General features: G+C 40.9%; 2 protein-coding genes across 6 annotated transcripts; one reads left to right on the top strand and one right to left on the bottom strand.

Annotated features, from left to right (window-relative positions):
• Window positions 1-1,236: 1,236 nt before the first annotated feature.
• Window positions 1,237-17,569, top strand: LOC143005335 (adenylate cyclase type 5-like). Its single transcript, XM_076156701.1, has 12 exons — window positions 1,237-1,569; window positions 2,240-2,337; window positions 3,772-3,859; window positions 4,302-4,418; window positions 5,477-5,635; window positions 6,678-6,862; window positions 6,968-6,988; window positions 7,218-7,350; window positions 12,714-12,977; window positions 13,292-13,496; window positions 14,368-14,492; window positions 15,230-17,569. Exons 2-12 carry the CDS (start codon window positions 2,330-2,332, stop codon window positions 15,356-15,358), a joined length of 1,434 nt encoding a protein of 477 aa, XP_076012816.1. The 5' UTR covers window positions 1,237-1,569; window positions 2,240-2,329; the 3' UTR covers window positions 15,359-17,569.
• A 683-nt stretch (window positions 17,570-18,252) lies between these two features.
• sec22a (SEC22 homolog A, vesicle trafficking protein) lies at window positions 18,253-25,603 on the bottom strand. Of its 5 annotated transcripts, none has more exons than XM_076156715.1 (7): window positions 25,438-25,603; window positions 24,523-24,722; window positions 23,287-23,450; window positions 22,639-22,818; window positions 21,723-21,841; window positions 21,378-21,446; window positions 18,253-20,667 (listed from the first exon to the last, which is right to left on the bottom strand). In XM_076156715.1, exons 2-7 carry the CDS (start codon window positions 24,702-24,704, stop codon window positions 20,467-20,469), a joined length of 915 nt encoding a protein of 304 aa, XP_076012830.1. In that variant the 5' UTR covers window positions 24,705-24,722; window positions 25,438-25,603; the 3' UTR covers window positions 18,253-20,466. The 5 variants fall into 5 exon arrangements, with proteins under 5 accessions (XP_076012830.1, XP_076012858.1, XP_076012850.1 ...); XM_076156743.1 differs by having other exon boundaries at window positions 21,378-21,443; XM_076156735.1 differs by having other exon boundaries at window positions 25,569-25,591.
• Window positions 25,604-27,383: the final 1,780 nt, after the last annotated feature.

The following is a 27,383-nucleotide window of genomic DNA, read 5'->3' as shown; positions in this document are numbered from 1 at the left end:
ATCTTGTTTATTTTCCGAAAGTCAAGGGGGGACAGGAATAATTTGAATGTTAGGCAGCAGGCTTAGCTCTCTATCTCCCAATGCAAGGTCCTTTAAGGATGAAAAAACTCAAACCCTAATATGGACAGAGATAGTAAACTGTGTTTTATCTACTCCATTAATAAATAGGAATGGCACTATGATTTAGTGATGCTAATTTAGCTTTACAGAGAGGCATGGCACAATAGAAGTGAGATAGTTTACTAACATGAGCAGATAGCTGACATTACAGTTACAGATACAATAGCTGACAGAATGTAAAACAAGATCTAAAGAGATATAAATGACGAAATAAACCAGATAAACAAACCAGGTAATGATGGTTAAAATGAAGAGATGAATGGAAAAGGAAGTAGAGAGAAAGAAAGAGCAAGAGAAGGAAAGGATCAGGGAGAAAGAGAAGAGCCAGGGAGACAGAGCCCCAGGTAGAAGAGAATATAGAAGAGAGCAAAAGGTAGAAGAGAGCAAAAGGTAGCAGGGCGCCGTTGGACGAGAGACAGACCTTTTCACAGTGGTCTCTTAAATACCCTTATCCTGGACATTTACATACTTTTGCCACAACCAATGAAATACTGTCACATCGGTTCTGTGGAAGACCCACAGACAACAGAATGAGATGTGTGAATGTATCCACTACTTTGGCCCCTCGCCTAGAGGTCAGTGGATTGAGACAACCCTCCTTCACCATTTGCATATTATACGGCCCTCCATGCGACACCAAGGTATGAGGTGTGATCTGAGAACATTGTTAGACCATGCAGCATTCCTCTCTGTGGTTAAATCATCAACCTTGGCCTTTTATGTTGAAGTTAAGATAAGGTTAGCCATGAGATTCCTTTGCAGTCTCTGTGTAAACACTTATTAGAAACTGGACAAGAACAGACCCAAGCACAGTTACATTAACACAGGAACACAACTAAATAATGGCTTAATTTTAGGAGTCCACCGAGGTTTAAAGCCAACAGGCCAACTTCTGTCTTGTGAATGTCCATTTTGGTCTTACAGTCCCGAAATTCTGACCAGGAAACCACACACCACAAAACCACTCTGTTACAAGAAATACATTCACATACAAAAATAATAATTATGTATATTCATATATATAAATATATGTATATACTGTGTATATATATGTATACACAATATTAACAGGTGGGACAGGAATGATACCAAATTTAAACTTATCAATTTAGTACAGGGAGAGAGTAAAACACGCTGATCAATGACACCATGACAACAATATACGGAATCCCAATATAACAAATGAAATGTACAACAAAATCAAACACGATGCAGTTTTGAAGAAGTTCCCCATAATTCAGTCAGTTTATCACATCTCAGCTACATTTCTCTTATTTTGGATTATACAGGCATTTCATTTTCAGAAACACACAGGAAAACCTAAACCCAGAGGACGAGGTAGACGAGTTCCTGGGCCGGGCAATTGACGCACGCAGCATTGACCGCCTGCGCTCAGAACATGTCAAGAAATTTCTGCTCACCTTCCGAGAGCCTGACTTGGAGAAAAAGGTGAGGGCACACACACAGACCTATACTCTCACATGACACACACTGCTAGCATAGCATGTGCAAAAAGCTCTCTTTTGTTCTCCGTTTGTCTCTTCGGCAAGCCAATCAAAGTGAAATATAACAGAGCTGAGCTATCTGAAATCATTATGTAAAGCAACATGTGTGTGAAAAGGTGGCTAAAAGACTAAAGTCTGAAGCCACCTGAATAATGGCTGAAAAATGTTTGAATGGTTTCTGTGCCATATTCCGCAAAATATTAAAGATATTAACACCAAAAGTCAAAGCAATAATGTCCTGAATATTCTGACCATTTTAATGTTTTAATGAAACATTTCTTGTTCTGTTTACTTTGCTCCCGCCCCTGGACATTTCTGACCAATGGATCTTAGGGGATCTTCTCTCATTGCATTTGGTGATAGAATCAGGTTTTCTTGGATTCCTAAATTTAACCTAACTGAACCTAGAGCAGAAACCACAGTTCAAAGAAAAACATTTGAAAAAATGCAGCAATGAACGAATGTTACAAATTATTCCACAAGCTTGCTTCCTGGGGCATTTTTAAAGGTTTGCAATGACATACAGGTATTTGAAGGCGAAGAAGAGGGACCCGAATACTTGTTGCACTATGGGTGTGGCAGATCTTCAATGGGTGTGTTCTCTACTTTTTCAGTACTCCAGGCAAGTGGACTCCAGGTTCGGGGCGTATGTGGCCTGTGCTTCTCTTGTCTTTCTCTTCATCTGCTTCATCCAGATCATCATCATGCCACAGTGAGTCCTGACTCAGGAATACTCCACACTAGAATTTGGCACATTCGTATCACATGGAAATAAAGACAACATGTTCTTGTGTGTTTTGGGATCTCTAACCACTGCACTGTGCATGTCATTAATAATATGAATATGAATAGAAGGGCACTACAGAGCATACCTCTGCCAAGGTCAGGCAGGTTTAAACAAAGACACAAAGACAGGCCCGTCCACACTAGTAGGTACTAATTATAAGACTTTATTTCTTAATATGGGGAAAAATACTATCTCCCAAGGTTTAGGGATCTTTCCAAAAACAATCCACATTCCATTCCTTTTTGAACAGCGCCAGAAATGTTTTATTGTATATTTAAATAACTAAATTAGTAGATCCAATAATATGCTAGCAATTGTCTTAAAAGTAGATAAGACTAAGTGGTTCTCGCCATTCATTATGACCAAAAGATGAATATTAAAAACAGTCAGAACTATAACTGGTGCAGGTGCCGGTGCAGGTGCACTCAATAAAGCAGAGGCACAGAGCTGAGTCAATTGGGGTTTGTCGGCTCGAATATGCTCAATATTTTGGAAAATATGAAAGATATTAACACCAAAAGTCATAGCAACAATGTCCTGAATATTCTGAACAGTTCAATGTTGGTGTCTTACTCACATTTTTTCTTTTTTTTATCCATAAATAAACTGAACCTTTATGGCAATTGAATATTGATTTTCATAAAGATCACCAGAAGCTGTAAAAGAGACAGAATCAGAATCTGTACAATTATAGTAATGGCGATTCCTCCTTCTTTTTTTAAAAATCCCCAGCCATCTATTGGTATTCATCTTTTTTTTTTATATTAAACCTCCCACTTGATCCTTTCATTGCACAATTCTTTTATTCCTGATTTTTTCCACCCACTTCACAGTTCTCCTAAAAATCTCTCCTGCAATGCAGCTTCACTCTTGCTATTGTTTCGTCCCCCAAAGAGGTTATGGTTTCATCTGCATCTGTTTGTTGGCAGTATTTCTCCAAAAGCTATCACCCAATTTTGATTCAAATGGGTGCAGATTGATCCATGGAAGATCTTATTACATTTTGGTGCTGATCCAAATCCATAATTCCTTAGCATGATGGGGCTTTATAATATACCTTTTGTTAACAGCCTTCAGCTATTTCACTGAAAAATCTTGTGGACTAAAATATCTGCTTGGACATAGGGTGCATTAACACTATTGATGTATTGAAGTAACAAATTATGCAGAAACACGCAACGAAACCTATGTGTACCTGAGATTATGTAGATGTTGCTACCTATTGTTTTGTACAGTACATGGTGTATGAGAGAAAATAGATGGTAAACTAGAAAAATACAATAAGTTGGTAACAAACACAGACAGACATCACACGAACAGTAATCTATAAATGTTCTTAAAAGACTTTCTAATTTGCAGCTCTAGTCTGATGATCGGCTTCTTCGTCACCTGTCTCATTATCCTAATGGCGGTCATGTTCGTCTCAACTGTGTACTGTTGTTTTGGGGTGAGTATTGTCCAGATAAACTAGTGAGTATACTTAATAGTAGTAGTCCTTGTTTTTTTCACTTTGCGTAACTTGTTTTGGTGTAAGAATGAAACTCAGATGGACAATTGGGTCGTAAAGGAATTCCTATGCCACACTTCTGGCTCAAGTAAAATTGTGATGGTCACAGCTGAAACTCACTGGCTGATGACTTTTGTCAGAAAGCATCATTCTGGCATAGAGAATCGATCTCACCTTGTCTATGTGAACCATGTCATTAAGATTGTTCTCAAGGCTTAAGTTTGACAGCAATTTAAGCTGTATGTGACCAATTAACCGAACCGACAAAAACTGTATTATAAATAAGTGCCGAGTAAATGCTGATCCCTGTGTGACCCCCCCCCCCCCCCTTCTTCCTTGCTCTCTCACTTTGGCCTGTCTTCCTGTGTCTCCATGGTTCCAGGTATTTCCAGGGCCTCTGCAGACTCTCTCTAAGAGCATAGTGCGGTCCAGACTGAACAGCACCTTGGTGGGCGTTTTTACCATCATTATCGTCTTCCTCTCTGCTTTCATCAACATTGTAAGTTCTCAGTGTGAAACACCCACTTACATCAGTCCAAAGCACGGCTCTGCAACCCAGGTTTTCTATCCTGCCACTATTGAATTGCTTACACCTTGTATTCCAAGTTCTCAGGTGTGCTCTCAGGTACTTTGGATACCAGGTGCAAGCAAGAATTTTGAAGGCAGGATAGAAATCCTGCTGGATAGGGGCCCTTGTAGGATTAGGTTGGAGAGTCCTGGTCCAAAGAGATCAAGGATGTTTTGAACTATGGTCTCAGACAAAAATGACACTCAAACTTTGCTCCAGTCAGCAGTCCTACATTACGCTACAAGTGTATTACTGTTCTAACTGCTGCAACAGATGTACTGTAAAACTGACAAAGAAAATTTTGCAATACATTCAATCAGCAATTCATAAAAAGGAAAGGAAATGACAATTCTCGGTTTTAGCGCTAGACAAGTGGTCATATTGCCTCTGTAGCCATCTCTTCATGTTATTGTGCATGGGGGGCTGGTGTGTGAGACAGAGAGGAGGAGCACTGCTACGCTTGAAAGATCAGGTCAAAACATGCCTGAACTGAATTATCAACTTTTTTCATCTACATGTGTGAAACAGATACAGTTTACAACATCAGTCAGATTTCATACCATAGAAATGTACCTTCACAGTGAAACAAGTCTGGTAATTGAATTAGATTGGTAAGTAACATACTAAGGCCTCTTTTGGGCAAATGCTAAAAAGTGTGGTAACAGGCCTTGAATTAGACACCCACTTTGCCTTTAATAGGACATAAAATATAGTGCTTTGTTTTATGAATCCCCCACTTTGACTTGTTTTATGGCTTCAAGCTGACTTGATGTGCAAAATAACCATCTTGACTAGGAAACACTTCCCGTCATCATTTGTTATTGACTTCTTCTCTAAAAATCTTTGAAGCAGCAAAGGTAAAATACCTCCCTTTCCACAGATATCAACCCTTCTGTGATAGAGCACAAAAAATGTGTCACGCAGTAGAAATCTTAATGTAGTCTGATTCTCATGTCTCTGACTCTCTTGCTGATTTTTGACCCCGTCAGTTCTCCTGCAGCACTCATGACCTCCGGAGCTGCATCAGAGCAGAGCTCAACATCAGTCTGGAAGCTGTGAACGCTTGCCACGCCCGAGTCCTTAACTACACCCTCTACTCTCAACACCGCCCCTGTGGAGACAACTGGCCCATCTGCAGCTTTCCTGAGGTAGGTAGTATCTAGGTTGTTGTAGTTAATTCAAAATACCATTCGGTCCACATCTTATAACAACAGAACAGATTTATATTTCAGCTAGAACAGAATGTATCAACTGAGGTTTTGGAGACAAATGGAGCAGGACAGATGTGATTAGATTTCTACTGTTGTAAAATTAGGCAAAGAAATGTCAGCCCAGTTGAGCAGGTTATATGCAATTAGTCCAGTTTTAGAGATATGTCTAGGAAGAATTCTATATTTGTGACTAGGGCTGGCTGTCTCAAAAAAGTCAAATAGAGCCAAGTGGCCTTCTGATGTTGAAGTGCTAGTTGTAACCTCTGGGACGACAAAAAAACACACAGAGGAAGCTTCGATGTATTGAAAACTGCAGTGACTGACTTATTATTATTGGTTACCATTCTAAGAGGTTTGGTGACTGAATATTCAGAAAAACGGCAATTACTCACAGTGGTAAGAGGTGCAAACCTTACTTCTGGCTAATAATACTTACTTTTTTTCATGATTACATGACCTCATCATGGATACCTCACTTTGAATTCTTTCTACCTTGTCAAGTAGTGTTAAATCAGCTTACACTGTATGCCTCTGTGCCAAAATATGATGCTTATTGTTCATCGACAATTCACTCAATTGCTAAACAATAAAATACTAAATAATCAAAGATCGAAACAATAAACATATTTATAAAACATATTAGTCACTTGCTGCTTCAATAATAGAAATGGATTATGTAATATATAAAAATAACTTGGATGACCTGTGAATTTGGGTTTGTTGTTGCATAGGTTTGAACAGTAGCCAAACACATGGCAGATGTGTGATCTGTAAGTGTAGAGAGTATGAGAGTGTCTGAGAGTATGAATGGTGCTTTTGGGTTAAAATAAGCAGCACTGTGGGGAATGGAGAGCGTTTCTGAGATGTTATATCTGGTTGTGACTCACCCAATGAAATCTGTGGTTATATAATGTAAACATTCACAAACAACTGTTAAACAAATTAAACAGCTTTACTAACATTTTTCCTCCTCCCGTAGTATTTCTCGTCGTGCGTGCTGCTCAGCCTGCTGGCTTGCTCCGTCTTCCTGCAGGTCAGCAGCATTGGCAAGCTCTTCCTCATGCTCTTCATCGAGCTCCTCTACCTACTTGTGATGGAGGTGCCTAAGGTCAGCCTCTTTGACAACCAGGATCTGCTGGTCATGGCCAATGCCATCAATGTTGTGTGAGTCACTAAGTATCTTAATTACTGTGAGTGTGTCATCATCATCAGTACACTGTGCATAAGTTGATTGTCTCTAACTGTTAAACTTCGTTTGTATCCCCACAGTGAGCACATGAATGGAACAAGGTAAGTGTGATATTTATGAGCAACTTAAGTTTCACCTCTATCATCTGATTATGCTAACAGCACTGATATTATCACTGCAATGGCACAAATATAAGACAAATGAGCCACTGTACACAGATACTGTGTACATTGGCTCATTTAGTGGGCCGAAGTTTTCAGTGATTGATGGTAGCTGGTTGTCAGTGGTGCTTTGGATGATGTATCTAAAAACATGTTTTGTGGCCTTCAGCTGTGTGGTGGATGTCAAAGTTCCTCTGAAGATCGTTACTCCGGTGGTCATCACTGTCTTCGTCCTTGCCCTCTATCTTCACGCCCAGCAGGTGGAGTCCACAGCCAGGCTCGACTTTCTCTGGAAGCTGCAGGTCAGTTTGTGTTAGTGTGTGCTTGTGTGTGTGTCCATGTTAGTCCTAAAGTCCAAGACTCCCTTAGGGAAAACGAAATTCAACGTGTGGGGCACTGAGTGTAACAGAATGATTCCTACTAAATGAGTTCTGTGCCACGAAATTAATACTTTCAAAAGAAGTAACAAGCATTTTGTCCATGAAATGGCAAAGAGCCAGCCAGAGGTGCTATAGGGGTTGGATTGCTTTAGGAGCTGTTGAAGCCAGAGACCTCAGCGGGTAAATAAATGTTAAGTTATTTGTGATATGTTACAGATAACGGTGTAAACACAACTGTAATAGGAAAAAACATCTGTGTGTTTCAGTAACGACTAAGAGGTTGTATCACTCTCCACCCATAGTGGTTCTGAAACTTGTCCCTTACTGTGGCTGGTGGAGGGTCAGAGGGTATGGTAGGTTCTTCTACGCTTTGCGGCTGAGAACAGTGAGTGTGTTGTTCCAGCTGGGATGCTTCTGCTGGAATATATTAGATTAGATTAGATTCAACTTTATTGTCATTGAGCAGAGTACAGGTACAAGCCGATGAAATGCAGTTAGCATCCAACCAGAAGAGCAAAATGTACTATATTATGTACTAGATTATATACAGAGATATACAGGTAATAATTTAATATGTAGTATGTAAAATAGTGCAAAGGATTATTTCTTTCTTTTACTATTTGTCTTTATTTAAGCAAACATTTTACATGACTGTGCATACAGCAACAGGACATTTTAGAGATTTTTATACAGAAAGAGTTGGAAAAGGAGAGAGAGATACAGAGAAAGAAAGAGGGTTGTAATTATTATTGTGATTGTTGTTGTTTAACTTTTTTCGTTGACCCTGAGGTAAAATAGGCAATATGAGGTATAAGGGTTAGGAAGATGGAAATTGAAACAGCAGGAAGCCAGGATGGCATCAGTGAGGTTGATGCGATGCTCTCATAGGATAAATACAGTTTTTACAGGATGATGTCAAACAGCAATGCAGTCAAACAAATCGCATCATAGGCTGTGGTGAAGAGAAGAAGACAAGAGAAAAAAACAAAAACAAAGAGAGGAAATCTCACCCAAAGACCCAACCCCCAACAAAGGATTTTATGTGCAAAACAGTATCCAGTAGTTCAGACTGAAATGAATGGATTGATAGTGCAAATGACAGAATCAATAGTGCAAATAGCAGTGGAGAGCGCAATGATGCTAGTGAAGTGAGGAGGTAGAATTCACATCCTCATGGAAGAATCCTCATGGAAGAAACTCTTCCTGAGCTGGTACAGGGGCAGAAGCTTCTGTAACGCCTGCTGGATGGGAGGAGGGTGAAAAGTTTGTTGTTAGGGTGGAAGGAGACCTTGATGATGTTTCTGGTTTTGCCCAGACAGTGTCTATGGTAGATATTTTCGATGCTGTCCAACTGTGTATCGGTGAACCTTTTGGCGGTTTTCACCACCTGCTGGAGTGCTTTCCGGTCTGATGTGGAGCAGTTGCCGTGCCATTCTGGGATACAGTTTGTGAGAATGCTCTCAATGGTACAGCGGTAGAAGTTCACCAGGATCCTAGGAAAAGGTGAGCTTTCTTAAGGCTCTGCAGAAAGTAGAGGCACTGTTGTATCAGGTATGACTTTTGCAGTACCGACCAAAGTGTTCTCTTTCTCCACCTATCCCCATCGAACACGAGAAACACCAGATCACCGGGCTGCAGGGCAGGGAAAGGACGAGCTGATGGTAGATGGTAGACAAGTCTAGGTTTGAGTTTCTCCTCCAGAATCGGGACAGTTGGGCGGATCTGGCGTCCAGTCATCAGTTGAGCAGGAGATGTGGCTCTGGCTGTTAGTGGACCAAAGCGGGGCCACTGTAATGTCTCTTGAATAATCGTCAATATCAAAGATAATATTTCCCTGCCAGCTCACACTGATCAGCTCCTATTTTGAACCATGGGCTGAGAGGTAATGGCATAGTGACAAGGGGCTCTTTCGTCTAGGTTGGTTCGTGTTCTTGCAGAACTTGCAGTTCAAAACAAGCTAAATGCACATCCTGGCCTGATCATTGCATTAAATCAGGCCCTGATGTCCAGTATGCAGATGACACAGGATAGCTGCACACTGAAAAGAGGGGACTACAATCCTGTCAACAGTAGTCTGCTTGCCTCAGACAAGAGTGAAGCTCTTGCCACATAAAAACCTTCCAGTTTATAACGCACTTCACGCAGCCACCCATTGTTGATGCAGTGCAACACTTGGATGATGTCTGGATCTGAGCTGGAAGCTCTCTGAATGCTCTCCAATGTGGGCTCTGACATAGGCCTGGTGCTGATCACCGTGTCTAGTTATGTTTGGACCACAGTTTCAGTTTTTTCATTTATTCATTGAAACATGTAAGGTCTGTGAGAGTGTGAAGCTCTTTGGATAGACCTGGCAGGAGCCTCCCCAGGTAACTGATCATCGCCAGAACTTGCTTCTGTTCAGTGATGTCTGTGGGGCTAGGCATGTTGGTTATAGCTTTCACTTTATCTGGGTTGGAGTAGACAATGTCCTTGCTAATTATGTGCCCAAAGTATCGCAGCTCACTTTTGCGAAAACAGCACGTTTCTGTGTTTAGCCTCAGCCCAGGATTGTCTACAGCACCTCATCCGGGTTTTTTTATCATGATGTGTTATGGCCATAGACCAGTATGTCATCCATTACAACTACTGTACCATCATGACTTTTCAGTAGGGTACTCAGTTCCATTTGGAAAATTTCTGGGGCTGAGGATATCCCAAATGGTAAATGCTGTAACCAGAAAGGACCCCTCGGTGTAATGAAGGTTATCAGTTTGGCGCTTTCAGGGTCGAAGGGGATTTGCCAGAAACCTGATGTCATTCTGTGTGGAGAACATGCTGGCTTCTGCCATTTCTGCCATGAGCTATGTCCTCCAAGCTGGAAAGCATGAACAACTCTCTTACTGCCCTTACTGCCTTCAACTTTAATTTGTTACTGGAACCACAGGAGCACACTACTCTGTGGGCTCAGTGACCTTTCTTATGATGCCCATTTTCTACATCCTGGCCCAGCAGGGGATGTTCTTCCTGCAGCAGCTGAAGAAGTTTAGCCTGCCAAAGACAATGATGGTGCACTTCTACTCTGCCATCATTGAATCCATCCTCACCTCCTCCATCACCGTCTGGTTCGCTGCAGCCACTGCCAAGGACAAGGGCCGGCTGCAGCATTTTAAACGCTGTGCGGAGAAGGTGATCAGCTGCAATCTGCCGTCCCTCCTGCACGCCTCTGCCACCCTGAGGCGGGCAGGCAAGATTGTGGCCGACCCCTCCCACCCTGTACACAAACTGTTTGCAACCCTTCCCTCTGGCAGGAGACTGAGGTCCATCAGAACCAAAAATTCCGGAACCTTTCCGATATATGCCATTCTGCAGTTGTTGTCTTTATTGAATGTCTCTGCGACTTTAAAATTCCCCCTCTTTCAAGAAATTCTTCATTTGACTTTTGACCTTTTTAGTTGATCTTCGTTTTTGTTGTAGTTACAGTCACTCGCCACAGGAGGGCACTCTTGTGCTTTCACAATGTTGTGCCTTGCTTAGCCTCATTACATTACATTACATTACATTACGAGCATTTGGCAGACGCTTTTATCCAAAGCGACTTACATTACATTACCACCCTACGCAGAGGGGGGAGCAATTGAGGGTTCGGTGCCTTGCTCAGGGGCACCTTGGCAGGGACTCGAACCGGCGACCCTCCAGTTCCCAAGCGGAAGCTCTACCCACTGAGCTACTGCCTCAAGAGCAACTCTGGCAGCTAGCACTTTCGGTTTCTTCTGAACCAGAAAACATCTGAAATCTTGCATTTAGGAGAAGTTAGACTCATCAAACATCTTTAGTTTTCATCACCGATGTGGATTCACTTCTTTACCACTGATATATTTGTTGGTGAAAGAAGGGTACACGGAGACAGAGCTAAAGTACGTCTACTTGCAGTTTACTTCGGAACTTGGTACACAGTTACACGAGCACCCGATACGGGTACCGTAATTAATTCTCCTCTTTTGCTTGGAATTTACCTTTTATCTTGACCTCGCCCCCTGGGCTCCTTGGGACTAGCTGCGTTTTCAGCAGTGGTGGGCACTGTCTTAGGTTCTTGTATGTGTTATGTGACATGAGAGTAATATCGGCACCAGTGTCTATTTGGCAGGGTACCCAGCTGCCACCTACTGGCAAGTTTACCTGCCATTTCTGGTCTGTCGACACTGCCAAGAAAATAAGGCTCACTCTCATCCAATGTCTCATCCACAGCACCGGCCTTAACTAATTTACTGTTGCATTTTCTGCACTGTTTATTACGTGCTGGACACTTGTTCCGCTGACTGTGTGTGCGATTATACCTGGAGCACTGGACTCCCTGCATTTAGTTTGCTGGTGCCTTTTATTAAAATGTCTTGTCCAGGGTTACCTGCTGAGTTGTGGATTAGGACTGTGAACAGTTTGGAGTGTGTGCAATATACTCTATGAGTGGCATTGAGAAGGTATAAACAATAACTGTTAATCTGGATGATAAGGACAAATCTGTACTGCTTGACATGGGATCAGCTGTGCCTGTCAGCTTGTATCAGATGATGACTACAGAGAAGCTCTTTCCCATTTGCCTACTACAAGTCTAAAACGGAAATCCTTCTCAGGCCAACAATAATTCTGTTATTAGGCTGTGTGATGGTATCAGTGCAGTACAACACTTAGTACTATTCATTGTAAAATGGAGCAGACCTGTGTTGAATTGTTGAAACTAGGTAAAAAGGCTGCAGCTAAACTGGAAACAAATTTTCATAGTACACCCAGTGTTACCTCCAGATCAGTGTAATGTGTGAAGTGAAAATGGTGATACAGCGTCACAAGCAGTGTTTGCAGAGGATAAGGGCTGCATTCAATGGTTCAAAGCCAAAATCAATCAGGAGCTACACTAATATTGTGCAAGGCCCGCCCTGTTCCTTATGCACTCAAGGATGTTGTGGAAAGGGAGCTGGAGCCTTTGGAGGAGATGTCTATCTGTCACATCTAGCTGCATTTTGGACCAACTGGAGAGTCTTTAGAGACTTATTAGGGCAGCCTGAAATAATGAATTTACAATAGTCCAACCTGAAAGTAACAAATGCGTGGACAAGTTTTTCTGCATCATTGTGTTTGTGATTTTTGCGATGTTGCGTAAGTGAAAGAATGCAGCCCATGAAATTTGTTTTATGTAGCTGTTAAATGACAAATCCTGATCTAAGATGATTTCTTACGGTGGTGCTGGAGGCCAAGGCAACGTCATTCATGATGGCTATCTCATAAGATAATGTATTGTATGAAACCTTCACCAGGCCACAGAGGAGAAAGAGGAGATGGAGGAGCTACAGGCCTACAACCGGCGTTTGCTTCACAACATCCTCCCCAAAGACGTGGCTGCTCATTTCCTGCAGCGCGAACGGCGTAACGACGAGCTCTACTACCAGTCATGCGAGTGTGTTGCAGTCATGTTCGCCTCGATCAGCAACTTCTCTGAGTTTTATGTGGAGCTGGAGGCCAACAATGAAGGAGTGGAGTGTCTGCGCCTCCTCAATGAGATCATCGCTGACTTTGACGAGGTGAGATCTGCAACTTTGAGATATGAGGTTTGAATCCAAGTCTGGATGACAAGGTTTTTAAGGATTTGTATTTTTTCATGAACTACTGACATATTTAATTCATGAATAATTACCACTTTGTTTCAGCTTCACCACTATGGTTCCTTTGTTTCATTCTCTGCTGTTCTTTAACTGTTGCACAGTAATTTCCCTTGGGATAATAACTTTTTATCTTATCTTAAAGACGCTTATGTAATGCTGTATGTAGAATTTTCTTACATCATGTTACAGTATTAATGTGAGTAGTGAAAGCTGTCCTCTCCTGCCATCATCAGATCATCAGTGAGGACCAGTTCCGTCAGCTGGAGAAGATCAAAACCATCGGCTCCACTTACATGGCGGCCTCCGGTCTTAATGACTCGACCTATGACAAGGCTGGTCGATCACACATTCGAGCCCTGGCTGACTATGCCATGAGACTGATGGACCAGATGAAATACATCAATGAACACTCCTTCAACAACTTCAAGATGAAGATAGGTAAGCACAAGAATGATTACTCAGGGAGATTGAACATGGACTGATTATTAATATTATAGAAATCTGAACAGTATCATAGTCAAAATATAAAGAATGTGTTATGATCCTGTATTTCTTTCTTTCTTGTGTCGGTTTCGTGTTTAATCTTGTCGTATTTACTCTCCCTTTGTTTCCGTGGCTTTACTGCCTACCCTTATGTGTCTTTTTACCTGATTGTCTCACCTGTGTGATTGTCCTCCTGTTTCCCTATTGTCATCATCCCTGTGTGTATCAAATCTGTTTTCCCTCACCTCTTATCGGTTTGTCCTGGTTCCCTGGTTGTTTCCTGCTTTTGTCCTGGTTGTTCCCCACTTTTGTCCTGCTTCGCTCCTGGTTGTTCCCTGCTTTGTCCCTGCGTTTGCTCCTGATTCTACCCTGGTTTTGTCTGTAAGTTCTTTGTACCTTGATTCTGTTTCATGTCCCTGCTTATGTTCCTGGTTTGTCTCTGTGCTCCTCTAGTTCCAGTCCATGTTTCCTTGCTCCTTGTTTTATAGCTCAACTTTTGCCCCTGTGTTTTGTGCTCATTCATGTTCACTTCACTTGTTTTTTTTTTGTTGAGCTGGTGTTAGTTTTCTCTGTACTCCCTCAGCTTACTTTTGCTCCCGTATTTGTGTTGCCTTTTACCCATACCTATACGCTTGTTTTTTAATTCTCCCCTCTTTGTCCCATTTGCATGTACAGTGTGCTTATGTTTGCGTTTCCCTCTTCTATGGCTCGTGTTTTCTTATAGCTTTGTGTCATCCTCCTCCTCCTTGCACTCGATTTGGCTCAGTGTTCTCTCTCTCAGGCCAGATTGTAAGGGAATGTTTTCTTGTATGCGTCTCCTTATCAGGTCTTAATATTGGTCCAGTTGTTGCTGGGGTGATAGGGGCCAGGAAACCTCAGTATGACATCTGGGGGAACACTGTCAATGTGGCCAGTCGCATGGACAGCACCGGAGTACCGGAGAGGATTCAGGTACAGAATAAAAGTCCAAAAAAAGCCATAACCATAGAACACATGTGCCAGTGCTAACAAAAGAAACGTTAGAATTGAAAAAACTACAATGTACCTACTATTTCTTTGAAGGCGTCCAAATACTTCAGAAATAAATGAAACAATCTCACCTCTCCTTTCAAAATGTTCAAGTAATTTTAATAAATGACAAAAAAAAAAAAAATGGACAGCATTCCGTCACAACTGTTGCTGCTCTGAAACAACATTTTTATATGCGCATGCTCTGAAAACTATGCTTCACACATGGCTGCTGTAGGGTGTCAAATGTCTACTGAAGTTATTGGAAAATGATGATTTCTAAAAAGGCTTTATTGGTTTTGCTCTTTCAGATGTAAATGTTAATGGCATCACAATGATGTCACTTGATTTTTATTTTAGGAGATTTAATTGTCGAAGTACTTTGGAATTATTAAGCTTCAATCAACTACATGTGAAAATACAAAATAATGGCAGTTGTGCAAATCTATGATGCGTATATATACTGTATATATCTCAAAGGTTATATAGAATACAAATACAATAGAAGCCTGTTGGTCTATTGTGGAAGGACTATGTTTCAAGTGGAATGGCCAGTATGTAAGCAACTTTACCATTTCGTTTTGATTTAGCTTTGCTTAAGACATTTAAATGCTATTCCACCTGCAAATAGCATGTTCACTGCTATCCACTTACTGTCCCTTCCTCCCTTGGTCCTCCAGGTAACCACAGACCTTTACCAAGTGCTGAGCTCCTATAACTACACTCTGGAGTACAGAGGTATTGTCACAGTTAAGGGCAAAGGGGAGATGATGACGTATTTTCTCACCAAGGGACCCTCCAGCAGTTAACCCCAACTAAGAGACGCTCAACTACACTGGTGTTGGAACCCTTTGACGAGCACGCTTATGGACCTTCGACAGCTTATACTGGACTGAAGCCAGTTGTCTATTATTCTCTTCACAGCACAGACCTCATCCCATATATACAGAGGACAAGTGTCCCACAGCTCAGCATGAAGAGGAAACTGTTAGGAGCACAGGCCCAGCCTGCCTGAATCTGGTGTTGAGACCAAAGATGTCCAATCAGACTGTAAGGGCAGAGTTTGCCATCTATGTGAGTTGGCGCTGCCACATTTCCTTTGGGCATTCCTGCAGGACAGCGAAGAATTGTCTCTTCCTCTTCTGTCTCTGAAGTACATACAATATATGAACACGTTAAACACAGACTGTTTTATGTGTATGTATATTTCATATGTATTTTAATATAGATTTACCTGCAAAATCTCTCAAGTTTGGGCACTTGAGCATGGCACCAATACTGCAGCACGATCTGTCCTTGTATCAATAGTTTATCATAGTTAATTGATATGATGTGCAAATGTTACTGTAGCATTTGTCTGTCGATGAAGAGTGTGTTACGGGTACAGAGGCCTCAGAGAGTTGAGGACCCAGAGAGCAAAAGCTCTGCAGTGTTTCGATTTACAATCAGCATTCTGCCTCATTCACACACTCCTACAATATCTAAAACACACACAGTACTCACTGACACAGCTGAGATTGTCAATGAAGAGCTTTTTTCTAATATTGGACATTTTGTCTAATAACTTTCAAAACACCACACCCTGAGATGTTTTAGATTCTATATTTTGTACATTAATATATTAGAGAGCTATCTATAAACACCAAGGTGTATTATAATGTACATACTGAAACACTTTCACATTGGATTTCAAAAGTCATCACAGGTACAGCACAATAGTAACATTCAGCCCACACCAACACCCACCTCGATTCTGTCACTCAGTACGTTTATATGCACACTATAATCTGATATATGTCTCTATGTATCTATCGATCGATCTTTGGAGCTAATAGTTAGAGAGAGACAGACAACACAAATGATTTCAATCAGCTTTTGTGTTAACATAGTGTTTATGGCCAAATCAGATTACACTTTAGATAAGATAAATGGAAACGTGCTGACTGATGCAATCATGTTGATGTGTTTGCTGATGATTCCTCTAGGAAGGCCTGTCTGACTGAACAAGTGCAAAAACGCATCACAGCCGTCTCTGTGCTCCAAAAGCCATTTTGCACTCCAGTGCTTTCAGCCATGTCCTGCACAGCTTCACCTGCATTCAATGAATGTCCAACAATCGCCAATGAGGCCTTTAATACAAACGTTAAACTGATTATGGTGACAATGCTTTCCTGTGAATATGGACAGGTGAGCCCATGTGGAATATTCCATTTTCTGCTATTATTTTTTCTTAATCAGAGCAGCTTTCTGTAGTACTGCATTACGATCCATGTCTAAAATATCATCAGATAAGTTGTTTTTGTCTTGTTGCTAGTCTTAGTCATGTTTGCACCAAACACTACAGCTGGTTCTGTTTGTTTTGGCTATGGATTATGGAGTCCACAGTCTGTCTCTGGACCAAGTGTCAGGTACAACAAATACAACAAATTGAGGCAGAATGGGTTTTAAAAAACAGAAGAGATAGAGAGATACATATCACATCTCTCTCTCTCACTGTCATCTTGTTTTGGCATCGTGTTTTGGTACCTCCCAGCTCTTGAAAAATAAACATGGGGGACAGCTATGACAATGTATGTCATCAAGACTAAGACGGCATGGAGGCCTGGAATGTGAACTTAGCTTTAGACCACTTTAAGTCTAGAATGACACTGGCTGGATTGCTCTTCGATTAGTCCTGCTTTGTTAATGCACTGTTCAGCTGCAGCCATTTTCTTCACACACTACAAACACTTTTGGCCCGTTTCAGTTCTCTCAGCGAATGCAGCGATATTCTGTGGTCCCCATGAGCCATTTTTATTGTAAAGGATTGTGTCATTTGCAAACCCAAGAGGTTTGCTTTAAGATTCACAGTGCCATCAAGCTTTTTCAGCTCCTACTCGCCACCTCAAGACATACTGCACCTATGAGAGATAAGGCAGTGCCAGTGGTGCACAAGTGTCTTTTCAGAGGCAAAACCGTGGTTGTTTTGTTTTCATGTTAAACAGTATGTCCCTTTTTTGGCAATAAACAGCTGAAATGTTTCACAGGTATGTATATATGATTTCATCAGGTTCCTTTGTTCCCACGTTTTAAGCTCACTACATTTATTTAAGTTTTATAAGCTCATCTGGTTTCATGTTCAACACTTTGGACATATGATGATCTCACGGCTAAATCACATCATATTTTCAATGGATCTATTATGCCAGTGCATTGTACTGGAATTTAGTATTTCATGCATATCTCCAATAGAGGGCAGTAGTACTACATAATTCGTTTTTTTTTTAGATCAATTGAATTGGGCTTTGTCTCTTCTTCTTCACGATCATTATTGATACATGGTTGGAGAGGAAAACATCACCAGAATGTGCTGACCCCAAGTGTTTCTTCAACCATCACAGTCACCCTGGACATTACATCAATTGTTCATAAATGCAATGCATTTAAATACAGTCATGAGACTCAGATGAGATTCCTTTTTGCTTTTTGCAACATAAATGGAGTGTTTCTTCACACTGAATTTAGGAGGACAAAGGGATACTGGACTGCAGGCATTGACCATCATGTTTACATTTTCCTCGGTAGAATTCAAACAACTCCAAGTGGGAGTGAGTATTAGATTTAATGACTGTGACCTTTTAAACAGCCAACCTGTGAACCCTGTGGATGGAGAAAAGCCCAGAATGTGTTTCAATGCGAGTTCCAATCCTGCCTTAAGTGGTTGACATTTGTGTTTTAAGTTCATGTATATGCATCAGGGGGACCAACATTGATTTATTACTCATCTACATTAGCAGGACATTTGAACCTCATGAGGTAAAGAAATTAATAATAATAAAATTCTTGCTATCGCTAAGACATATCTTTTTTATTATAGCGGCAAAAGTGACTGAGTTTGAAGAATAGAACCCCACACTCAGCAGTTTTACATTTAGCAACTGAAACTAAGTCTCTCCATAGCTTGAAGGGTCTCAGCTCCAAGGTTTGGCAGATGTTCTGATTTAGGTAATATATCGATCTCATTTCTTTTTGTCTTTCTAATTTAGCTTTTCACAATTACAGCAACATGGATCATATCTCTTCAAATGTCTCATTAAGCCCGGACAGAACAATGACGAAAAAGGCTAAATTAGTTCTTAATTGTTGGTGGGTTTTATTGTAATGGCAATGTCTCATATTTCGAATGCACCAATGCTTTCAGTCCAGGGACAACCAACACTCACACAAAAGTGCATCCAATTCCAGTGGAATGAAGTGGATCCCGCTACATTATGTTGATAAATGCTTCGTACCATGCTATGGACAGACCCTCTGACCTTTCGTATGCATTTAATTCAACATTCCAAAGGTGTTTCATTAGAAAAAGCTTTTATTTTTGGAATTTGACTATACTCAGTGTTAACCATTTTGTGCGGTATATATATATCATATCATATATACATATACACATATACACATATATATATATATATACACATATATATATATGTGTATATATATATACATATATACATATACACATATATATATATATGTGTATATATATATACATATGTGTATATATATATATATATATATACACATATGTATATATATATATACACACATATATATATATGTATGTATAAGATAAATGTTTAATAGCTCACAACCAAGTTTTTGACAGGTTAATCTCAGGTTTTAAAGACCACATGCCTTTTCCACATTGTTAGGACCAGCAAAGAAGCCCTGTAATCCACTTTCTCATTTTGCTCACCCACAGTGGACATTTACTGGTGTTGACTGGTAAACAGCTGTCAAGGGACAAAGTGAAAACAAACAATCTGAGTCAGTGAAGCAAAATTCTGATCCAATCGAGTTCTATTATGAACATAGCAATGAGGTCATGTAGGGTGTGGTCAGAGAACATTTGGAGGGATTGATGATGAATCATAGCCTTAAGTGTAAAAGCAGCCACGAGACACAGCTGTAGTGTGAATCCCAGATGCACAGAGCACAGATACAAGGCTTCCATGACTGTGGTTATCTGTGTATGTCAGTTGCAACATACAGAAAATGGCATTAAGAAATATTGTGACGCGAACACTGGATCATCATTGTAGAGAATTGGAGCTCCCAATTCAGCTCTTTCTATTATTTGTTGAGATGGTGGAAGAACACAGCAAATTGTCCCATAACTCTTAACTCAAATCATCCTAATTTGAAATATGAACTGTGAATTAGTGCACAAGAATGTGTCCTCATAAATGGTAGACACAAGTTCTGAACCAATGGCTCATTCCCCTGTGCAGATGATACAGACCGCCTCCGGGCTCCATACCACTGATAAGCAGCTCCAGTGCTGCTAACAATGCTCTGTTTATCAATATATGGCATGGCATATGCTTGAGAGGCTGTGTGGGCAAGAAAGTAGGATATGAATGCTAAAAAGTTGGTTGGTAGAATATGAAATTATCTGACTTTTAGATTATAAACCAATGACAAAAGGAAAACATGTCCTTGTCCTCATCAACACACAATCACTCAAGCAATAAATCAGATATTCCACTGCCGTGTGTCACAAAATAATCAACAAAATAAGATATGACCATAGGCTGCTGACAGAAGAGACATCCACATACACAAGGTAGCATTGCATAGTCCTCAGCCAACGCCTGAACTATGGCGGTACTGAAAGGTTAATATCTTTGTTAGGGGAAAAACAGCCCCCCAAATCATTCTAGTAAGACCTGCGAATAAGTCGGGATATGGCAGAGTTCAGGCCTAGACAAAGCTCAAAACGGTTCCTCTCCTGGAGTCATGGTGGAGTCGCTGCTACTGTGAGACTGACGTTGTATTTCTCGTACTGGGATGCAGTGTTGTTAACTTATTCATTCGGAAGAGGCCTTTGCAGTCTCCACTGTGTTTCCAGGATATAAGCAGGGGCGTTTTGTCTTCGTCAGACGTTGTAGTCTGGTGCTTTGCCTAGTGGCTGTCGTAGTTTGATCTGCAGGGACATGAAGGCCCCCACTGCCACATGGAAGAGAATCTGCCAAATGTTCCTCAGTTCGTACAGATACATGTTCGACAGGCAGATGAGTGCAAATGCCAGGAAGGATTTACTGTTCCTCCATATGGAGAAGTAGGCAAACAGGTAACACTGAAAAGAGAAAGAGAAACATGCTGTAAATTCTCTGACTGACAATGAACGGTGACATTTTTTTTTATTATCTAAGTCCTTCACGGGACAATAAATCTGCTCACTGAGTTAAAATCCGCCCTGATAAAAACTTTTCTCCCATCAGTCTATGACATTGTGGGGCTCCCACTGGTATTAGGGCCGGCACAACGCAGCTTGCGAAAATGTTAAATGCAGGTAGTGAGGTGAAAGGCATTGAGCTTTGTTAATTTTACTCTAGCTGACAAGTGCAGAGCAGTCAAGTCAATTTTATTTGTATAGCCCAATATCACATACAACGTCTTTAAGGGCATTACAGAGCCACAACATCAGGAAAATTCCCGACCCAACTCAAAGCTCTCTTGGAAGACGAGGAAAAACTCCTGGGAACCTTAAATGAGGCAATTCCAAGAGAGAATTCCTCTCCACTAACGGTTGGGTGTGCAATAGGAACTTCCAGGGGGAATAAACAAGGGTACAAAGAAAGGCATGCAAGGCAGTACACACAAACAGGAATTGCATGCATTAGGAAATAGCATGCAGGACAGAGACGAGGGGGAGAGAGACAGGCAGACAGAGAGGGAGGGAGAGAGAAAGAGAGAAAGAGAATGATAAAGCACAACACAATGCAGCCCTATCATTGAGAGTCTCTCTCCTGGGGCAGCAGTTCATGCAAGTAAGTAGACTCTTACCTGATACAGACAGGCTGCCATGCCGAGGAAGAAGGCAATCACATAATTACAGTCTTCATCGTCATTCTGCTGGCAGGATGAAAAAGGAAGAAAAAAGGCTTTTTTTCACTTCTCATCATCCATGTTTAGACCATACATCAGGAAACCAAGACATTTAGACCCCGCTCCATTTCAGTTTCCTCATTTCACAGACACTACAATAGTCATTTATAAAAGAACATGACTGCTTTGATAGTTCAAAAGAATTTCACAATTCACTGTTGGTATACAGAAGCTTAATAAATCTATTCAAATAAATGTGAAGGGAACGACAAACTGTCAGTATGAGCTCAGTGACTTCCTCACCTGTAGCACACTCTCTATTGCATGGACTCCTCGCAGTAGGTTCAGGCCGCCACACAGGACACTAAGCACGCAGGACACAATGCCAGGCAGAGTCACCGGCTCCAGCATCTGTGTGGGTGCTGGGAGATAAACAAGGACACGCTACTAAAGGCTAAAGCATGGTCAAATCACCTGGAAAATCATCAACAGGAACATTTGCTTTCCAGAGTATACACAAGTAACACTGGAGCGCATCGTTTTACATAACATGAGACAAGAATATGAAGGGTATATGTCTGAAAGAAGAAGAAGAAAAGCAGCACAGAGTATAAATTAAGATAGCATTGTTATCAGAGTAATGCGTCACTATTATCTGATTAGAACATTTAATCCCTCAGGACAGAATATTCATGTTCTGTGAATGTGCAGACTGGCAAGGGCAACAAACATGTGACCACCAGGCACAATCCACTGAGTTACCTGGTTATTAGATACACTAGTACAATCGAATGCAATCTAATTACAACAGCCCTGCAATTGGACTATTTTGTTATGAATGTACAGTGGCTTCAAGTGTTGGAATCAATCCAATTATTTAATAAAACACAATATTCAGTAGTAGTAATTGCCATCCACCCTTTTTAGAACATATTTAATAGAACTGGAACATTGCTTTTGATAATCCATATTATTTTAAGTAAAACACATGGAAATAGCCTGGACTAAATTATATCACTGCACATGGTTCTGTCATCCAAACTCCTTCCAATGAGTGGGAGGTGCTGTATCATGACGTGACCCCTGATGTATTAATCCTGTACCCTTGTAATGCAGGACATGTGATGGGACTGCCTTGTTATATATCTACATCCTTGTGTTAGTCCTGAATAGTGACTGGGGTGGAGAACGACTGTGTCGTAGCCAGCTATTGTCCTACCTATGCCCTTGTACTTCAAGGGGGCGTGCAAAGAGAATCCATTGATGGAGCACAGGTCCTCTGGAGAGAGCTGATAGGGAGGTCGCAGCTTGATCTCTGTCTGCATGTCAGCCAGGTTGATCTTGGTGGACAGTGAGCGGGGGCTGTTGTAGCGCTGCTTAGTCTTCTGAATGAAGGTGTCTGATGGATCACAATATAAGCAGAGCACATACATAAAAGCATCTATGCAGAGTATATATATGTGAGAGAAGCCTTTATGTTAGCCTCTAATGAAATCCCCATGTGTGAACCTTAACTCTATCATGTCACCAAAAAAAGGTTTTACTTTTGAGTGTAAGTGCTTTCCCAACCTGTACAACATGTAGAATTATTTCCTAAATATCCTAAAATACCCTTTGTCAACCCATGGAGAAACTATGTCCCTGCATGGAGAAAAGCTACCTGAAATAGCGAGAGTAAGAATAAAATGAACAAAGACAGATTTGCAGTAGAGTACTAATCAAAAATATTCACTTCAGGAAGAAAGCCCTTACTCTGCCATTTTTTTTCTATATAGTTTTGTTAAACTAAAATCAAAATGAAAGCTTCAAAGTATTCTAGCTAGCTGAAACATGCTGGCATACTACTATCAACCTCCACAGAGCTCACCAAACTCAATGAAAGAGTATGGCCGCACAGCGCTGCTAATTCGCCTGGTGTCATAGGTGACGATAAACTCCTTCTGTAGTTCATCCAGAAAGCAGAAGGCCAACACATTGGGGTAATTTGCAGTGCACACCATCAGGTAACCGACACCCAGGGAGTTTGTGAAGCTGAAACATACAAAACACGGGGATTTATGTACTGCTATCATGAATCATCTATCAGCAATCTCATTAGAAAATTATTTATTTATTACAATACTTTATTAATATGTATTTCAGTACAGAAAAATATACATTTCAGTAAAAACAGGCTCACAGCACAGTTACGTAAATATCACATCTGCATTAAATGCACTCTAAATGCGAAACAATTCCGATCTATAAAACGAGGGCCCTGCAGAAAAACTTTGGGAACCACTGTTTTTGTTTATTCTGACCTTTGCCTCAGATGGTTATGTCTGTCCTTGATTAATGGGACACAAATCAAATGCGACTCTGGTGGAATGGCCAATTTTTTGTTTCTTTTAAGCTTTGGTCTGTATTCATAATAAAACAAGCCTGAGAGAATTTCAAAGTGTTTTCTCAAGTACTAGTGGGACTTTGATAAACTTTTTGATATCTTACAAATGACCTAGCAGTGACGCCATCCATATTTAAAGAAATAAATGTAGGGGTGTTCAGAGGTCAAAGAAGACCTAAGAAATTGTCACCTGTAGTCAATTTCCTCAACCAGTGATGGCAGTATAAAGATGAGGGAAAATCAAGAAATTGCATTATAGGCATCCTGGTCCTGGTGTGCCCATAGCACCCTTGGGCACGCAAGGACCGGATTCGGTAAATCAAATGTATTCACTTGTTTAAGAGGTGGGGTCTCCAAGATCTTGATTGGCTGAACACACCTGGTTCAGATGGTTCAACCTATTCCTCCTTGAGCCCAGCAGGTCTACCAATCTCGCCTTGTTATTAATTGCTTTTGTTTGGTTTCCAAGGTCCCTAAGAGTAGCCTAAACCCCAGAGTTAGATTATTTAATGATTCAGAAGTTGTACAAATGATAAGAGATTGCTACAAATGGAGTTTTGCCAAGAATAAATATTTTTAAAACAAAAACACAAATATTGTGTAGCTGATTATGATTTTAAATCTTATTAAATTATCCGAGAGTCCATCATACATGGACTCAAACATATTACCAGATAACTGGGACTACTTGATTTATTATGCCCATCACATATGACCTACTTGACATTGAACTGTCCGGTCCTGAGTGTGCAGCGGTCAGGGAACTGGCCAAGTTTCTTAGAGAGACCTTTGAGGTGCCTCTTGGTCTCCTGAAGCTCTTTGTCTTGCTCATAGTCAGTGGACGCAGAGAGCGGCAGGCCGTCCCCAACCCTTACCACAGAGGCAAACAACACCATCGACATCTTACAGCTCTGACAGCCCTGAAAACACAAAGGAAAGGGGGAGAAAACGACTTAGATGGGTGTAACATAAACTTGATTGCATAGCGCATTGGACACTGTAGCTCTGCTGAGCTGTTAACTCCCCTTTTAGTGTCTTCCGGTTATCTTTGTTTTATATGTGTTATTATGGTTTATGTGTCAAATCATCGTCAATACGAATCAGCAATACCTTGAACGTTACTTTAAGTTTCGAAATGACAGAACTGCTATTTCCTATGTGTATATCACTACAAACAGACTTATCAGCAGGGTCTCGGCTTGTGACAGGACCACGGATATCTCCATAGTCTCAAAGGGGAACGTCGCGCTTTATCGCGAGAACTGGGTGATAAATACGTTTCAATAATTATTCACTTCCAACATTAGTATCCGCTTTTCCTAAACTAAAAGTCGACCAAGACTCACCACTGGTGTTTAAGCAGGAAAGACGTATTTAATTTAAATGTAAGAGCAGTTACTCAGTAATGGATAGCGTATGTTTACTACCTTACAGCCAATTGAAATATTAGCACATTTAGCTTTAAATGAGCTAGGCCAAAACATTTAGAAACTCATCAACGAAATATTTGTTCGCTAAAATGAGCTGTTCATTCTGTATAGACGATGAAATGATTCAGTCGGGCATCTGTGCAAGTAAGCTAGCCAGCTAGTTGTCGTTAGCTCGTGCTGCACGTTTCCTGTCTACACTACGTACCTTCCTCACGCACAACTCAGGATAATATTATGAAAACGTGAGCGGACGTTGCCTCATGTGAGAAACTGTGTAAAGTAGCCAAGCAATGGTTCGGGTTGAAACAGCCGGCAAGCAGCAGTGATTGACATTACATTTACGTGGCTGTGTCGCTGTGGATTGTGGGTAATACTCCTCTCATCAGCATCGCAACAAAACTACCTGTCACGTGCGCTCATGAAAAGTGAGCAGCATGGGCCTTTGTTCACAGAATTTTAATGATAATTAAAAAAACAAACATGAAAATAACTGATTAGAACTTACCACGCTTTAGTGCCCTAGTCAAACCTGAACAAGGGCATTCACTGTAATCAGCATATATTTATTTCCATGAATTTTTCATTAGAACAGGAAAACAGTTATGGCAGGATAATTATTTTGCAATGAGGTGTGAATTGCCCTTGTACTCCAGTGAATACAGAAAAATGGTGCAACAACTTGTGCCATTGCTTTGGCAGAGCCTGTATTTCATCTGTGTTTTCTTCAGTATACAAATACAAATTTACACAAATGCATGCAGCCAAATAGCAAAGTGTGCAACAACAAAACATATTGCAAACTGTTAAGGTTTCCATGCACTACAATTGGAAACTATTGGATTGGACATTAACTATGTAGGACAGGGGTCTCAAACTCGCGGCCCGCAGGACGATATTTTGTTGCCCCCTACTTGACATCGAAGTTTAGTGTTATTGCGGCCTGTGCGTTTTTGCCGGGTCGTTGCGCGAGTCGTTGCCCTGGGCGTTTTATATTTACTTATCACTTATGGGCTACCATAGCTCAGGCACAGTGGTGTTTTTTGACAAGTTAGCCAACGTGAATTAGCAACGTTAGTCACTTGGTTGAAACGTGATTCCGGAGTATTGATTGGTCGGTCGCGAACTTTGAAGTGAAGTGAAGCGACGGGAGCCAGCTCCTGATTGTCCGTGATCTTCACCGACAAGTGCATGATAGAAAAAAGCAAAGTCACCAACAAATTGTGAAGCGCAAAAAATCTGAGGAGCCACTCGGGAGCCGAAAGAGCCGGCTCTTTTTAGTGAGCCGAGCCAAAAGAACCGGCTCTCGAAAAAGAGCCAAAATGCCCATCACTATTCCGGAGTAACACCAAGTGGAAGGAAAATATATCCTGCCACCCAGTGCAAGGTACAAAGGACTCAACAAGAGTAATCAGTGACCTTATAAAGACAGCAGAGTGTTGCAATAGGAAAGGGATAAGAATTACATGGATAGCAAATAGCATGAGATGGGCGGCAAGAACAAAAGCCAAATGGTGGTTAGAACCTGATTATTATAAAGAAGAAGTTATAGATTATTATAACAAGAGAAAATAAAGAGAAGCAAAAAGGACAGATATGTGCAATCGCAAAAGATAACAAATTTACAGAGAACAATTAATTAATCAAAAAGAGCAAGAAATTAAAAGGTATAAAACATGAGAGTGCACTTGATGTTAAGAGTTAAGACAGGTGGAGTAACATGGACACTTGAGTTAGCTCAATGGCATCCAGAGGGATTTGGTAAAGACAGAAGGATGTGTAGGATGTAAAGAAAAAGAGGAAAATCTAGATCACTATATTTATGAATGTGAAAGGTATACACACCTGAGAGAGAAGACGATTGATAAATTTAATAATGATAAGAAAAAATAGTTCTCAAAAGAGCTATGAACAATGATAAAGTTTTCAAATCCCTCTCAGAATATATAGAAAGGGCATACTAAATAAGTTGCCAAATACTCATGTATTGGGATAAAAACATGTAAATATATCACAATGGAAAGCCCGCCTTAAGAGTATTTTTTTTGGAATACTTGAAACCCTTTTTTGTGAAATACTCGCCCAGCCTTGCCCAGCCTCACCCAGACTCTACCTCCAGCGGCCCCCAGGGAAGTTGAGTTTGAGAACTAAAGC

Source organism: Genypterus blacodes, unplaced genomic scaffold (genome assembly GCF_046128005.1).
Source record: "Genypterus blacodes isolate CSIRO-AG114 ecotype Tasmania unplaced genomic scaffold, CSIRO-AGI_Gbla_v1 ptg000008l_1, whole genome shotgun sequence".
NCBI classification, from domain to species: domain Eukaryota; kingdom Metazoa; phylum Chordata; class Actinopteri; order Ophidiiformes; family Ophidiidae; genus Genypterus; species Genypterus blacodes.
The sequence above is the reverse complement of the archived record's forward strand: the minus strand, read 5'-3'. Positions and strand labels throughout refer to the sequence as shown.